Genomic DNA, 17470 nt, shown 5'->3' with positions numbered 1-17470 from the left:
GTCGCAATGATCTGGATTGCCACTGGCATCTGGGACCTGACATGAGCAGACGGGCGGACATTTAGCTGAGCTTGCCCCTTTCTGCAAGGACTTTTTTCACGGTAGAACCTGCTGGGGGATAGGAGAGGGAATTCTGATAGCAGGATTTGTCTGCTGGCTGAAGGGGCAGGACTTAGACAAATGGCACAGCACCTGGGTAAAGGGCAAGACCCGGTTCAGGTAAGCCGAGGGATTTCCTGGTGAAAAGGCACTCTCCTGTGGTGTCAGCGCCAGGGCATTGGGCTCCATGTGAAGCAGGGTTATCTGCCTGTGCTGCAGGGAGGCTGCCTGGAGCTGCAGGCTTGTGTGACCCTGCACTGGGGTATCAAGTCTTATGACAGGTGGATGTTTGGAGACTGCATGACCTCTGGGAGGATTGTCTGCAAGCCCCATCGGGTTTGGAGACGTCAACGGCCTCTGGTTTTGTCTCTGCAAAGAGGACAGTGTCACCCACTTCTGATGGCTGTGTGGCAGAAGGAAGGGTGGTAGGCCTTTTAGAACACTTTGGATCGCAGTGGTCATTTTTCAGCTTCTTTGAAGCCATGCAAAAAGAATGGGAGTGGGGCTGAAGTGATAGTACAGCCGGTAAGGTGTTTGCCTTGCATGCGGCCGACCCATGTTCCATTCCCAGCATCCCATATAGTCCCCACCCCCCCACCCCCCAACAGCATTGCCAGGAGTAATTCCTGAGTGCAGAGCTAGGAGTGACCCCTGAGCATTGCCAGATATGACCCGAAAAGCAAATAATAATAAAATGATGATAATAACAATAAAAGGAGATGAAAGTCAGTGCTTTTCGCATGAATGATTTTTCTGTAAATCTCTGTAAGTTTTTTGTGTTTCTCTTGCATCTTCCTGCTCCGTGCAACCCCTTTGTCTAGGCTCCTGTATTCCAGGCTCCCTCCTGCTTTCCCCATTGTCCAGTGTGCCTGCTCTCAGGGGAAGGGGGGCTCTTCCTAGCTCTTTCCTTGCCCCCATTTTATTTTATTTATTTTTAATATTCTTTTATAAAAAAAGTTTTTATTAGTGAAACACCATGAGCTACAGTTGCAGACTTACAAATTTTTGTGCTTGGGTTTCAGTTATACAATGATCGAGTACCCATCCCTCCACCACTGCCCATTCTCCACCAACACTGATCCCAGTATCCCTTCCACCCCCCCTTCCCCTATCCCACCCTGTCTCTGTGGCAGGGCATTCCCTTTTGTTCTCTCTCTCCTTTTGGGTGCTGTGGTTTGCAAAAGAGGCAATGAGTGGCAATCATGTTTGGTGTATAGTCTACTTTCAGCACGCATCTCCCATCCTGGGAGGATCCTCCCAACACCCTTTATTTGGTGCTCCCTTCTCTATCTGAGCTGCCTTTTTCCCTAGCATGTGCGGCTGGCTTCCAAGCTAAACCTCCTGGTACTTATCTCAGCTATTCTTGGGTGTTAGTCTCCTATTTTGTTACTTTATGTGCTCCCCTATTTTAGAGAACAGTTTGCAGCTGGGATCAGTGATGGGAGCGCAGGTGCATTTCTTCTAAATCTCCGTCTCCCCCGCCTGACCTTCTGCTGCACGTCCCGCTGGCTCCTGGTCGTCCCGCTGGCTCCTGGTCGCCATGGCTTCTCTGTGCCGTGGGACTGCAGGCATCCTCTGTGACCCGTGTCCTCTGCCCGTCACCGTCACCAGGGCTGCCAGCTCCCTCTCTTGCTGTTGGGACCATCCTCCATGTCCACCTCCAAGTCTTTTACCTCCTCACTTTCACCCTCCTCTCTCCCACCTCAGTCGGGATTTCAAAGCCTTGGCTGTTCGGTATTAAAATTGGTTTAGTGACCAAACTCCTCCTTATCTATGCATCCACCTCCCCTTCCTCCCCCAATCTTGCCTGTAATTCAAGAGATTTAAGTAGAGCTGCTGTGTTTGTTTGCTTTCTGTCACTCCCAATGGTGCTCAGGGGCTGCTCCTGACTCTGTGCTGGGGGGGGGGGGCAGGGTAGGGCAACACCCTCCCCCATATACTGGTGCCTGAGGATCATATAGAAGCAGTGCCTGGATTGGAGCCTGGCTTAGTGGGTGCAAAGCCTGCTCTCAGCCCGTGGCGCTACCTCTCCGGAGAGATGCGGTCTGGGTTGTGACTCATCAGTGAATTTCTTTCTCTCACCTGGGGAGCTCTGTTCATCACCTTCCTCCATTCCCTTGACCCCATTCTGCAGTGACCGCTGACACTAGAACCACAAAGAGCATGGCATGAAAATGCCCACTAGTGACAGTCCCAAAAAAACAGCTTCTTGTTGGCCAAGGTGGTCAGCATGAGGCTTTAGACATGGAAACTTTTCTTTTCTCTCTTTCTTTTTTCTTTCTTTCTTTCTTTCTTTCTTTCTTTCTTTCTTTCTTTCTCTTTCTTTCTTTCTTTCTTTCTTTCTTTCTTTCTTTCTCTTTCTTTCTTCTTTCTTCCTCCTCCTCCTCTTCTTCTTCCTCCTCCTCCTCCTCTTCTTGTTCTTGTTCTTCTTGTTCTTCTTGTTCTTCTTGTTCTTGTTCTTCTTCTTCTTGTTCTTCTTCTTCTTCTTCTTCTTCTTCTTCCTCCTCCTCCTCCTCCTTCTCCTCCGCTTCCTCCTCCTCCTCCTCCTCCTCTTCCTCCTCCTCCTCTTCCTCCTCCTCCTCCTTCATTTGACCACACCCAGCAATGCTCAGGGGTCACTCCTGACTCTGTACTTAGGAATTATTCCTGGTGATGTTCAGGATCCCATATGGGATGCTGAGGATTGACCTGGGTTGGCTGTGTGCAAGCCAAGTAAGTGTTGTCTCTCCAGCCCCAGAGCTGAGCCCCAGTGCAGAGACTCAGAATTCCTTTGTGACCTGTCACATTCCTGTGATAACACCTGTGTTCCAGCACTGTCTACACCTGACTCCACGTCACCTCTCCTCCCTAGTCCTGCTGTTCCCTCCCACCATGTACCCTCTGGTGTAGACATGCTGAACACTGGGAATTTCCCCAAGCCTGCGGCACTTCAAGGCTTTATAGCTCCTGTTATTCTTTCTCCTGGAATCCTTTCCCTTTGCTTCTCTTCCAGGGGAAAGGCTATTACGCCTCAGGGCTCAGGGAGCTTCAGTGGAATCTTTCTGGAATTTCTTCTTTATCACACAAAATTTGTCCCTCCTTTGTTCCTACAGCATTCAGTATTTGCTTTTTTGTTGCCCATGGCTTGATCAAATGGGGGAGCTTCAAGAGGAAGACCTCTCTGCCATTACCTCTCTGCTCCATGCACCTGGGCCACCCAGGGAAATGCCAGGAATGGGGTCAGGACTGGTAAAGTCGGCTACTATCATAGTGGACAGAGTGGGCGCAGGCCCTCAGCTTCATGCTCTCCAGCATTCAAGATTGGAAGGAAGGGACTGGAGATCAAGTGGCCGATTCAAAAAAGAGACTTTATTTAGGGAAATGGAAAAGAAGGGAAAGTTGTCAGGAATGCCCCTAGATAATGGGAGGGGCCTCCTAGAGAAGGATTCCAGGGAAAGGCAGGAGCTTTTTATTTATTTTTTGTTTTGCTTTCTTTTTGGGTCACACCCAGCAAAAAGCACTGACTCTCATCTCTTTTTATTGTTATTATCATAATTTATTATTATTTGCTTTTGGGGTCACATCTGGCAATACTCAGGGGTTACTCCTGGCTCTGCACTCAGGAATTACTTCTGGCGGTGCTTGGGGGACCATATAGGATGCTGGGGATTGAACTTGGGTCGGCCGTGTGCAAGGCAAATACCCTACCCACTGTACTATTGCTCCAACCCCAAAGAAGCTTTTTAGATCCTTTAACAAAGATGGGTGGGTCCACATTTCTTTATTATGTCCCAAGGCATCAGAAAGTGGCCTTAAAGTGGGAGAGCATGCTGAATGTTTCTCTTTTGATCGGTTCCAGTGGGGCCTAAAGCATCCAGGTTATCAGGCACCACCTAGGCTACCCTTGTAACATTCCCTGATTCCCCTTCTCTAGGACCGTATCCCTAAACTCACCCTGCCTGTCCCCCTTGTCCCCATTACTGTAAACATCTACATGGCCTGCACTCTGACATCCCGCCAGTTCCACAAGGCAGCCACCAAAGCTGCACCTTGTCTAGTTGCTCTGTACGATGTGGGAGATGATGCCTGCCATCCAATATCTTGGGGGGCCTTGAGTCAGGCTGAAGTTGATGGGCCCCCACGAGTCACTTAAGTGAGGCAGAGAGGAGAGAGATGGCCACTTTCTCCTGATCCACCCCTGCCACCCTGGGACTTGCTGGGAAGTCAAGGACTTCAGTGAACCCCTGCTTGGGACTGACCAGAGTCTCGTGTGCCCCAGTAGGTGGATATCAAGTGACATCTGATGACCATTTGACCTTCATAGCATGGAAGTTGATCCCTACCACCCAATTTTTCAGGAAGCCGTGAACTCAATGCTAGAGCAAGGAATTGCTGTTTGCAGAGAAGGACAGTCAGTGCTAGGCCTTACCCAGGGTTTCCAGGTCTTTGTTCTTCTCACAGAAAAGAATTTTAGGAGTTATGTGAACCAAAAGTGTTGAGATCCTTTGGCTTTCAAGACCAGATTTTACATGAATAAATTCTTCAGTTTGCTTTGGTCTGGAATGGTCTGGAGTTTTCTGCTGACAGGGCCATTAGGGTTAGTCAGATTAAAGGCTAGGCTGTGAAGGTTAATCAGATTAAAGGAAGGAATTGGGAACTCTTTAAGAATTTCGGGCTGGAGCGATAGCACAGTGAGTAGGGCATTTGCCTTGCACACAGCAGACCAAGGTTCTATTCCTCTGCCCCTCTCGGAGAGCCTGGCAAGAGTACTATAAGTACTATTTAATTACTGAGATTTATGAGTTCTTTATTGGGCTGGAGCGATAGCACAGCGGGTAGGGCGTTCACCTTACAAGCGGCCAACATGGCCGACCCGAGTTCGATTCCTCCGCCCCTCTCAGAGAGCCCGGCAAGCTACCGAGAGTATTCGATATGCCAGACACAGTAACAACAAAGTCTCCAATGGAGACGTTACTGGGCCCGCTCGAGCAAATCGACGATCAACGGGAGGGCCTTTACCTTTACCTTTACCTTTAAGAATTCCCTTCAAGTCCTTGTTCAGGTCCTTATCACAGTCTTTGTCTCTGCTGTGGTTGGTCCTTACTGTTGGGAGGGGTCTAGTCTGCTGATGGGGAAGGTCTTATCAGGTCTTGGTTCCTGTGTCCACAAGGTGGGTCCCACAGAGTGACATCCATAGGACTAGAGGTTTTATTACTTCCCAAGAATTCCATTGCCATATGGAGGCATTTTCCTGTCTTGTCGGCCTGCCTACATCAGTTTCTCCAGTATGCTTACATCTTTCCCTTCACCCACCTGTCAGTTGCCCTCATCTCTTTTGCCCAGGTACTTTCTGCTTCTCTGGGTATCTCCTACCCCTCTCATTTGCCTTTCCGACTTGTCACACCTAATTGGTGTGCTTGCCCAGGCCATGGGTATGCAAGCTCTGTTTCCCCAGTGGGTCACTTATAGCCATGTGCAAATCCAGATTGCTTCGGCCTTCTGCATGATAGCACATTTTCTTAGCTCCTAATGGAGACGTTACTGGGCCTGCTTGAGAAAATCGATGAACAACGGGAGGACAGTGACAGTGACAGTGAATGCTGTTCTAATCCTGACTCCTGCCCTCTCCCATCTGAATCACATCACAGCATCTTAACCTCTCAGATCTTCTCTCAGCTGTCTGAAGTATTCTCTACACGTTAGCCAGAGAGATCTTCCTCTGTTTACTTACATTTTGTTTTGGCTTGGGGGCAACACCTACGGTGCTCAAGGATTACTCACAGGCTCTGTTCTTTTTTTTTTAAATTAATTAATTAAAATTAATGGAGCGATAGCACAGCGGTAAGGCATTTGCCTTGCACGCAGCCAACATGGCTGACCCAAGTTCGATGCCTCCGCCCCTCTCGGAGAGCCCGGCAAGCTACCGAGAGTATCTCGCCCACACAGCAGAGCCTGGCAAGCCACCCGTGATGTATTCGATATGCCAAACACAGTAACAACAAAGTCTCCAATGGAGACGTTACTGGGCCCGCTCGAGCAAATCGATGAACAACGGGAGGGCCTTATTTCATTTTTATAGAATTACAAAGTAGTTCACAATATCTGATTGCATTTAATATTTGAACACCAATCCTACCACCATCACACATTCCCACCACCATATTTTGGATGTTTCCATTCCAAATCCCCAACCCCTGCCCCAAAGCAGAACCGAAATAACTTATTGTGTATTATTTGTCATGAATAAACAGCTGAAAATGCTCAAAAAAAAAAAAACCCACCTCTTTCCATAGAGGAGAGTGTGTGAAGATTGTTGTATTTCACCCAGGGGCCCTTCAGCCCTTCTACAAGAGATTACTAATATGTTGTTAAGGGTTGAGCCTTGTGTGCTGTAAAAATATATTTTCCTCTAAGATTGGTTGCCTTCTACTTTAAACCCCGTCACATGTGGTGCGCTGCTCTTGGAGTAGGAGTGGTGTGAGATATGAGATGTTGAGAGGCTAAGTGGTCCAGGAGAGGTTTACTTATGGGTGAGGCTCGGCCTAAGCAAATGGAGAGCAGCCAGGAGCATGGTGGAAGTTGAGTTCTGGAGGTTTTTGGCTGGGTGCCTTGGGGGTGGGGATGGGCCTCACTTGCCCCCCTTCCGGGGTGCCCTGAGTGAAAAAGCCTGGCGCAGGGTCCGGTGACATGGCTATGACACTGTTGTGTTATGCTCTCTTCAGAGAGAAAAGGACAATGAGCCTCTGGATTATGACTGTTGAGGAGACTTTCTGCCTCCAGCCAGAGGTGGCTTGTGGGTAGGACTGCCAAGATGCCGGAAACGTGGGGGGACATGGGGGGAGGTCAACCATTCCCCGTTCAGTTGAACCTGGTAGGCTCTGTGTTTGTTACTTGCTCCTGATGGTGCTTGGGGCCTCCCACAATGTTAGGAATCAAACCCTGGCCTCCTGCAAGCAGGGCAAGCCCTCAGCCCCTTGAGATGCCTCTTTGACTCCCCAGAGAGATATCTTTTATCTATCTATCTATCTATCTATCTATCTATCTATCTATCTATCTATTTTTGGGTCACATCAGTGATGCTCAGGGGTTACTCCTGGCCCTGCACTCAGAAATTACTCCTGACGGTGCTTGAGGGACCATATGGGATGCTGGGAATCGAACCCAAGTTGGCCACGTGCAAGGCAAATGCCCTACCCATTGTACTATTGCTCCAGCCCCCGAGAGAGATCTTTTAAAACGCCTTCCTCTCCATGTCACCTCACTGTTCTGCTAAAATACTTTCCAAAACTTATCTTGTTCTCAGCAGCAAAGGTAACAGTTGAAGGTCATTAGAAGGAGGTGTGCAAAGGCATCCATGCACTCATGCCTCCTCTCCAACTGCTCTGCCCTGTCTGGCTAATGCCTTCCTTCTAATACACCCAGCTTCCTCTCACCCCAGGGCCGGTGCCCTGTTATTTCCTTTGCCTGAAATGTGTTCTGTTCTCTTGGCCTAAAGCCCAGCCAACCCCTCTGTCACATGGTCTATATAGATGGAGCCTACTCCAACTAGTTCTCATGGTTGCCGGAAGTCGCTCTCATAAGGCGTTTATCACCCTTTAAAATTACATACTCACATGGTCACTCATTAATGCCTCTCCCTCTCTAGATTCTAGAGACCACGTCTGTGTTGCGCATCATTTTATTGAGTCTTGTGATTAACCTGGGGCTAGCGCTGCATACATATTATTAGCTGGAGACAACAGGCCCAGCAGGATCCTACCTGTCCAGACCCACACAAGGGCACCAGGATGGGGTGTGTGCATATCCCAGGTCTGAAGCCTGCCACTCTTTATTCTCTGTGAACCTCAGCACAGATTTTACTCCATCAGGGGTAAACCACCAAACAAGCAGACCAAACAGGGCAACTGAATTCCTTAATCAACATCTGTATTATTTATGGAAAGAAATGGATGTGCATAGTTATTAGTTATTACTAAGCTTTTGATTTTGTAAGGAATTCGATAGTATCATATGCCACCCTACTCTAAATTTATTGTTTCCTTGAATTCAGAGCAAGGACAAGCTATATCTCTTCACATTGGTTGTTTTCTTATCAGTCACCTCAAAATTCTATTTCTTACTGGCATCCTTCTGCTCACGTATCTAGTGGCATCTGTGCTCTGCTTTTAAACATTTATTTGTTTGCTTTTTGAGCCATATCTAGAGGTGCGGTGGGGTTTACTCTTGGCTCTGTGCTCAGGAATCACTCCTGGAGAAGCTCAGGGAGACTATATAGGTGCTTAGAATCAAACCTGGGACAACCATGTACAAGACGAATGTCCTACCTGCTTTATTATCTCTTTGACCTCATCTTTTAAAAGTGATATATTGTGTTATTCTTATCCATTAAAGACAAATTAGACCTTTTTAGTTAAATAGATATACCTATTACATTATTTATTGTAGAGCTTGCTCTTTATTTCTATGTTGCATACACAAAATATTTATGTTAGACATAGTTTGTATTGAAAATACCTTAGACTCCCCCATTTTTTTTTGTACCATAGTAATAATCCATATTCCTCATTTGGAGCAACTCTGGCAAGAGATGATGAGAAGAATTTGTGGAGCATGCCTCACGACGTGTCCCACACGGAGGCAGATGACGACCGAGTCCTGTACAATTTAATTGTTGTTCGCAACCAACAGGCCAAAGACTCAGAGGTGAGCATGTTTTGAGATCTGATGTGTGCAGCTGACAACGTCTGGCCCAAACCAGCCATCGCTGAGAAAAGCAGTTTGACATAAAAGAGTGAAACAGGGGATGTTTGGAATGATGGGCTGGTATTTGAGCAAAATTGCTATTTGCAGTTGGTCTTTGGAGTTGTCGCTAAAGAGACAAAACTAATTTCTAAATGTTATCTTAAATGGCTAACCAGCCCATCTGTCATCTCTTCAAGTTGTTTAAGAAGGCACAGTTACATGGAGTGAGGCACTCACTAATGGTGGAGATGGTTGTTCTTTACTAGATTACAGTTAAATACCTGGCCATCAGTCATCACAAATTGACTTTTCTTGATTTTTTTTCTGATAATTCTATGTACCATGTCTTTAAATTTTATCTGAACAAGTAATATGAAATAAATTTGTTATTTGCTTGCAAAGGGGCAGGCTAGGAAGTGATGGTGGTGGTGGGGGGGAGGGAACCTGGGGATATTGGAGGAGGGAAGAGGAATTTGGTGGTGTTGGGACCATTATATGCCTGAGACAACTTTATTGTGAACAACATTGTGAATTACAGTATCTTAATAAAAATAAAAATCTTTTAAAAAAGGAGAAGTCACAGGTAGAAGATTCAAATGGCAAATTGGAGGTCACTTTGCTTTATCACTCATTCTGAATTAGTGGGGCTTGCATTCATTTTCTTTTTTTTTTATGTTTAAAGTTTCTTAAGCTGCATATTTTGTTCAGACTGTGATTTCTATTCCATACTCGATAATTTTTGTGAGAAGGCTTGAAATCACTTTGAATGGAGTCTTTAGCCAAAGTTACAGATGTGGGAATGCTAGAATATTAAAAAAGAAGATGGCTTAATAAGAGAAAATAACAAAGGAAATCCTAATTCATTTCTTCCTCCGTTCTCTCAAAAGTAACATTGTAGTACCATATGTAATACAAAACATTGTACTATTATGACCATTATTTCCCAAATAATACAACTGAGTTTTTTGTAAATTTTTCTTCAACAGTTAACTCTGAACAGGTATCTTAAATATATCTGACATGTTCTTTTGTAGCACAGAGTAATTGAGAAGAGGGTGTTTAAAACCCTAGACTCTGGCTCAGAAGGAACAGCCTATGTAGTCAGGGACTTAGAAGAGGTCTATTAAGCATTTGACACTTGTGTTATCTATATAATATATATATATTTTTACACCTAGGTACTTAATTTAGTTAAACATAAGACTATTACTTATCTAGGTGCTTTAAATTTGTGTTAAATAATTGACAGTGACTTCTTTGCCAAAAAAGCTGCTTCTTAGAAGGTGACAATTTTTTTTCTTTCTTTCTTTTCCTTTTTTTTTTGGGGGGGGGGGTCACACCCAGCAATGCACAAGGGTTAGTCCTGGCCCTGAACTAAGGAATTAACTCCTGGTAGTGTGGTTGGGGGACTGTATGGGATGCTGTGGATTGAACCCAGGTCAGCCCATGCAAAGCAGACACCTTACTCACTCTACTACTGCTTTGGTCCCATCTTTTCAAAGAGCTCTTTGTCCTGGTCTTTGATGCTGTTGTGTGATAGAATCAATGTTGAGGCAGGTGATAGCTGGCATGGAGATGGGAACCCCCAGGAGAGAGACCAGCTGACAGTTGTCTGTGGTCCTTTAAACCTGGGAGGGGCTGGCCTAGAGGGCCACAGTGGATGTTGATGAGGGTATCACAGGGTTTAGCCCAAAGGAAAACCATCTTGCTCCTGACCTACACCCTCTGATCTCTGGCCTCCCATGTCCCCAGCACAATTACTTCCTCCATTTGTAACACTTAAGTCACATCACAAAACCCGCTCCAACCAAGAGCAGCTCGTGCAGACTGCCCTTCCCCAGCACAGAGACACAAACATGTGACCCTTTTAGGCCTTTTTGGGGGAAAGAATCAGTCTTCATCCTGTTGGATTCAGTTCATCCAATGGGGTTTCTGCAGGTGAGAATGGATCCAGTTCTTTTTTTCTTGCCTATCTTCCCCTCTCAGAGGCTGTAACAGCAAGAGGGAAACACTATCCAGTGCACAAAAAATAACCTTCCTTTCACTTTTTGTCCCTCTCTTGCTCTCCTGGGCCTCACACAAACGTGAAAGTGGTTCGAAGGGGTATTTGGATCTGAGCCGGCAGCTCTGTGGAGAAGCTCCTGCTTCTTCATCCTGTTTGTCTCCACTTTTGAAAGGACAGTAGAGGAGGCAATATGAGCTACCAAAGATTTGAAAAAGCCCAGTGCCCACAGTGGCCCCCTGGGTCTGTTCTCCGCTGCTTCTGACTCTTGCAAAGGGGCATCCAGGTGCCTTTTCTTTTCCTGCCTAGAGAATGGAGTCAGGTTAACTGTTGAGGATCTCTGGGTCAAAGACAGGAGAGCCAATACATTACATAGCGATGTTATGATAATTATAGAGAAACTGATTTGAAATACCTATTCATGCTGCTTCCTTTTGAGGGGGTGGTGCTTAGGGGCTGTTTCTGGCTCTGAGTTTAGGAGTGATGTCTTGTAATGTTTGGGGGGCCAAATTTGGTGCTGGGGATCAAACCAGGGTCACAGCTGAAAGCAGTTGCATGCAAAGTGAGTGACTTTTTCTTTTTCAATGTTATCTCTCTGGCCATGATGCTTTATTCATATAAGTATAAAATATAAACATACACATGAAAGTATCCAACATGTATATTTATGTGCATGTAAGTAATATTCATATGCAGTTAAATGTTTATGTCTTCAAAAAAACATGAAAAACATATCCAAGCACATTATTATATTAATTTTCCACAGACTGGATCATATATTATCTGTGTTCTTGCATTTTTCCACTTACCATATTATATTTCTGGGGCCAGAGAGATAACTCAATGTACTGAGTTTATGCTTTGCCTGCAAGGGCTTGGGGTTTTTTTTTTTTCTTTTTTATTAGTGAAATACCGCAAAGGCTTGGGTTTTGTCCCTGGCAGCAGATGGTTCCCTGAGCACTGTCAGAAGTGACCCTTGAATGCAGAGCAGAAGTAGACTCTGAGCACTGCTATTTGTGAACCCCCAAATAAAAAAATATGCCTTCTATTTCAACATGCTAGATTTTTTTCCTCATTCCAAATAGTTTATAAAACTAATTAAAGTATACATAGAGTAATATTTTCCTCCATGAATTCCTGCTCTGAATTTCATAACTACATGACTCTGTGCATACATAAGTGGAAGAGAAAGTTTATTTAAGGTTGTGTAGCCTACAAAGGCATAGCTATAGTAACCAGGAGAATCACATGAAATGGAGAACTAGAAGCAAGGTTTTTAACAACATGCTAGATTTACGTGATAGGTTTTTGGTGGTTCACTAATATTGTCTTGGATGGGCTTACCATCATTCACTCAACCATTCACTGCTGATGTTTTGGTTGACTTGGGTGCTTGGGTATCAGTGGTAATATACAGTGGATATGAACATATGCTGCATAATCTTCCATCTGTGTCAGGTGAAGACTTGCTGGCTCAAAGATAGCTGCATTTAGGATGTTGGAAATACCAGGATCCTTCCTTATTGGAAGATACGGAAAGTAGCTCAGAGTCTGGAGTAGAATGGCATTGGAATATCATATACTGTGTAAGGAGGGCTGCTGTGGAACCCCAGAGAACAGTTTGCACTGCTGAGAAGGTGAACCCAGAAGTGCCCGAACATGTTTTTCTTTCCTTGTTTTTTTTGGGGGGAAGTAGGGGGAGACATGCACAGCAGTGCCCAGGAGCTACATCTGGCTGTGTGCTCAGGGAAAATTGCTCAGGTGCTCAGGGCACCGTATGGTGAGAGGGGCAGAAGAACCTAGGCAAGAGCAAGGGAACTTAGTTATTTTTACATGATGTAATTTAGAAGCACAAGTAAGGTATTATGAGAACTGAATGCTGGGGTACTTACAGGTAACCCCAGAGTACTTACTGATATTCTTTTTGAGGCTGGAAAGACAAACAAACAAAAACAAACAAACAAAAATATATTAATAAACCATGAAGTGTGCCTGGTTAAGGATTTGTTTGCTCTTCCTACTTCCTGGGACTCCCTGCTGGCAGAGTGTTGCCAGGTGGTGTAAACAGTTCCTTTAAAATGTTTAAAATAGCAACAGCCCTTCCCAGGGGTTGTTTGCTGTAGCAGAGTATTAGACCTGTGGCTATTGGATCTCCCTGTGCTAAATCAGAGACAGGACAGAGCTGAGCTGAGTGGAATGATGATCACAGATGTAAGGAAGTGGCAGATTGGGATGAAATGATCAGGAACCAGCCACAGAACGGAGACACTTAGAGATGGAGAAATAGTCCAGTTCAACTCTTGGTTACCTTCCACACAGGTCTGGACTAGGCCTACTCTTGTAAACCATCTGATTTCTCTACAAATGAGTGAACATTGACTGCTTTTCTGGTGGGACCATAGCAGCAAGTTTCCATGGCATGAAGGCATAAAGTAGATGAGGGAAACTGAAACAATTCTCCAGATCACTGAAGGATTCTTAAAAAAGGTCTTTTTCTTGGTTCTCCAAAAGGATGTGAATTGTTGAATGTAACTTTCTTCCTCCTCCTCCTCCTCCTCCTCCTTCTTCTTCCTCTTCCTCTTCCTCTTCCTCTTCCTCTTCCTCTTCCTTCTTCCTCTTCTTCCTCCTCCTCCTCCTCTTCCTCCTCTTCCTCCTCCTCTTCCTCCTCTTCCTCCTCCTCCTCCTTCCTCTTCTTCCTCCTCCTCCTCCTCCTTCTTCCTCTTCCTCCTCCTTCTTCCTCTTCCTCCTCCTTCTTCCTCTTCCTCTTCCTCCTCCTCCTCTTCCTTCTTCTTCTTCTTCCCTCTTCCTCCTCCTCCTCCTCTTCCTCCTCCTCCTCCTCCTCCTCCTCCTTCTAATTTTACTTTGCTTGTGGCTTTGCGGGTCAGGAGGGCAGAGAATAAAAATGCATCCTTGGATCTTAGAATTTAGTGTGCTTTAGCCTCGGTTTTCTGGGCAATTACATTAATGGAGTATTAAGCAAATGCTGACTCTCCTGGGAAATGAAAGAGGAATTCTGATGTGTCAGAGTAGAGACTCAGCATCTGCACAAGGTGTTGGAGAAAATGAGTGAGAGTATTGAGGCTGTCACCCAAGCTCAGTCACATGACTGCAAGCACTGCCCAGAACTCTCCGGAAGTTTAGAAAAACCCTCCGGGCAACTGTTCTGATTCAAGACAGAGTTACCAACTGGTTGGTGTTGCCTTCCAGCTGCCAATAGGTTCTCTGGTCTATATTTGTGGACCATTACGCACCCTGCAGCACCTGAATCATAGACGGCCTTTGGTGTTTGGTATCAACATGTGTCAGACACTCGATGGAACCATTCCTGGTACAAAAAAATCCTTTGGATGACAGCAGAGAACATTCTGTTTGTCTGTCTGTGATACTAATTTCTATTTTCTGCCTAATTTCTGCCCCACTTCCAACTCTAAAAATTATATCTTGAGAGTTCTGGAGATCAGTGTTTCGATCAGGTTTTTAATTTACTAGGTAATATATCAAAACTCTCTGTAAGTTTTCTTAGTTGAGACAATAAGTATGGGAAATTTTGATGTAGGCAAGGTGGGGTGGGGGGGCAGGGAGCTTTAGATATCAGTAGAATGTGAGGTGAAACGCAGGGCTTTGGAATTAGACAAAGTTGGGGGTATTGGATGACCCTGAATAGTTATTTAACCACAGAGCAATCAGACTGTTTATTATCCATGTGGGAGGGACAGTCACAAGATATTAACTAAGTGGAAAGGAGTGCCAATACTGAGTTGCCAGGCTAAAGATAGAAATAGGTACTGCCCTAGATAGACTGGCATGGCCATGCAGAGACATATAATCACCTCTCTCTCTTTTTTAAATCATAGTAAAAATATACAAAACCTGAAATTTCAGTGACATTGAGCACATTCACATTACTGTGAAGTCCCCCACCTCTCTCCATCTCCTGGCCTTTTCCCATCCTTCTACACAAAAGCTTCACACCCATTAAACATAACTCCCCTTATTTCTCTCCCTCCAGCCCCGGAAGCCACCTTTCTCCTTCCTGTCTCTGTGAATTTGACCACTTTAAGTGCTTCCTCTATGTAGAAGCATACCGTATTTGTCCTCTTGGGTAACTCAACACAGTTGCCTCAAAATTCATCCATGCGGTAGCATGTGTTAGTACTTTCTTCCTTTGTGATAATAAAATTCCATCATAGACATAAACCACACGTTGTTTCTCTATTCATTCCTTGAGTTGTTGCTTTGGTGGCTTCCAGCCTTTGGTTTAGTTCATTTTTTTGGTGTTACTATGAACACAGGCATCTGCACATTTGTGTAAGTCTCTACTTTCAATTTTGGAGAGGCCTGTGCTAGAAATTGAATTACTGGGTCATGTGGTTAGGGTGGAACTTTCTGAGGAACATCTATCCTGTTTTCTGGAACAGCTGTGCTATTTTACATTCCCAACAGCAAAGCATTTATGCTCCAACTTTCTATCCTCGGGGACACTTGTTGTTTCACTCACCTTTCTTAAGTCACCTTTCTTAAGTCAAGTGGATCAATAAAACAGCTGTTGGCTCCAAATCAATCCACTTCCACATCAGTAGAAACGATATGTGAGTCACTGGCCCTGAATATTAGCATCAAGAATGAACCCAGAAGTGGGGCTGGAGCAATAGCACAGTGGGCAGGGTGTTTGCCTTGCACGCGGCTGACCCGGGTTCGATTCCCAGCATCCCATATGGTCCCCTGAGCACCTCCAGGGGTGATCCCTGAGTGCAGAGCCAGGAGTAAACCCTGGGCATTGCCGGGTGTGACCCAAAAAGCAAAAAAAAAAAAAAAAAAAAAAAAAGAAATGAACCCAGAAGAGGCTGGTTTCTGGCAGAACATCCCTCTGGCTGTGCAAAGAAGCTGGAGATGATGATCAGGCAGGAAATTTTGTACCAGGAGTCCTCTTTGGTTCCATCTGTCAGAGTAAAGTGAGTAGGTCTCCTTCTTTGCTGTGTTTAGACTCACTGACCTCCTTTCTCTGTGGTCCTAGGAAGATTATGTGGAAGCCAGTAGATGCTGGTGCTGGGGAGTAGAGCTGGGTCAGTGATCTAGGGAGGATGGATGTGTTGGGGACCACAACACCAAAGGAGGATGCAGAATCTGGAGCAGGAGGACAGGGCCCCGTCCAGCTTTCTCCACACCCAGATCTTCACACCATGGTGTCTGATTGTAGCCCCTCTGTGTTCCAGCGTTATTGTGTAGGTAATGGTGGAAATTTGCAGAAGGACGGCTCCATCTTTATTGGCAAGCATGTGCAGGATAATTTGCTGATAGAAATGTATCTCTTTCTCTCTTTTTGGTTCTTGGGTTTTGGGCCACACCTGGTAGTGCTCAAGGCTTACTCTTGGTTCTGCACTCAGGGATAATTCGTAATTGGCTTGGGGAACCACAAGGGGTACTGGGGATAGAACTCAGGTCTGCTGTGTCAAAGCAAGAACCCTATGGGCTGTACTATCTCTCCAGCCCCAGGAATGTCTCTCTTCACTATTCTTTTTACAACTTTCATCAACTAATTGAGCCTGAGAAGAAAAAGAAACTTACTAGGCATGCATTTTAAAAAAATGTAGCAAGCATTTTATTATTTTTTTGCTATTATACTTTAAGTAAGATGGTAACAATGGTATTAACATGTATGGTATTGATTCATGAAGTTAAAAAACATTGTTAGATATTGTCTAAGGGACTGGAGTGATAGTATAGCAGGTAGGGCATTTGTCTTGCAGGCGGTCTATCCAGGTTCAATCCCCAGCATTCCATATGGTCCCCCAAGCACTGCCAGGAGGAATTCCTGAGTGCAGAGCCAGGAGTAACCCCTGGGCACCTCTGGGTGTCACACAAAAAGCAATATATATATATATATATATATATACACACACACACACACATATATATAGTTTAAGAAGAGATTATAGATGACTGTTTACCAATTTGAGACACCAAGTTTTAGATCAAATTAAACTTTACCTCTGTCTTGGCTTTGATTTTGCTCTCAGCAATGAGACCTATGGAGAGACCTTTCCACCTTGCAGCTCAGGGATCCCTGACATGCTGCCCTTGGCTTCTCCCTCTGCTGTCTTTGCATATAGACCGTTGATGAGAGAGAGAGAGAGAGAGAGAGAGAGAGAGAGAGAGAGAGAGAGAGAGAGAAGGAGATGCAATGTGGCCTAGAGATTTCTCCAAGTTTGCAGGATGACAGCATCTCTGCCAGCATTGGGGTTCAATGCTCTTGATTCTAGAATGAAGAATAAAAGTTTCAAGTTTCTGAGGATTTATGGCAGATAGAATGATTTTCTTTCTTCTTTATTTAATTTTACTTGATGTATAGGGGGTGGGAGGGCAACTCCAGCAGTGCTCAGGGGAGATCCCTCTCAGGTTCAAGGAACCATAAATCATGACAGCTTTGCAGGGGACCATAACTGGAAAGCAAACACTTTATTTTGGTGCAGGGAGCCACACCTTGCATGCTCAGGGCTTACTCCTGGATCTGCACTCAGTGATCACTCCTGGTGGAGCTCAGGGGACCATATGGGATGCTGGGAATAGAATCTGGGTTAGCACCATGCAAGGCAAGTGTCCTCCCCACTGTCCTATCACTCTGGCCCTTAGTTCTCTATTTTAAACATG

The 17470-nt window shown here is 45.2% G+C and overlaps 1 protein-coding gene across 2 annotated transcripts in view; it reads left to right on the top strand.

The window, feature by feature from the left end:
* Positions 1-17470, top strand: part of MREG (melanoregulin) — a 127648-nt gene that overhangs the window by 72636 nt on the left and 37542 nt on the right. For both annotated transcript variants that reach the window (XM_056111585.1, XM_056111584.1), the window contains one exon: positions 8625-8781. In XM_056111585.1, coding sequence (XP_055967560.1) covers positions 8625-8781 — 157 coding nt within the window. The remainder of the gene's footprint in view (positions 1-8624; positions 8782-17470) is intronic.

This window comes from Sorex fumeus, unplaced genomic scaffold, assembly GCF_029834395.1.
Source record: "Sorex fumeus unplaced genomic scaffold, SorFum_2.1 ptg000014l, whole genome shotgun sequence".
Classification (NCBI taxonomy): Eukaryota; Metazoa; Chordata; class Mammalia; order Eulipotyphla; family Soricidae; genus Sorex; species Sorex fumeus.
This window is presented reverse-complemented; position numbering and strand designations above follow the sequence as displayed.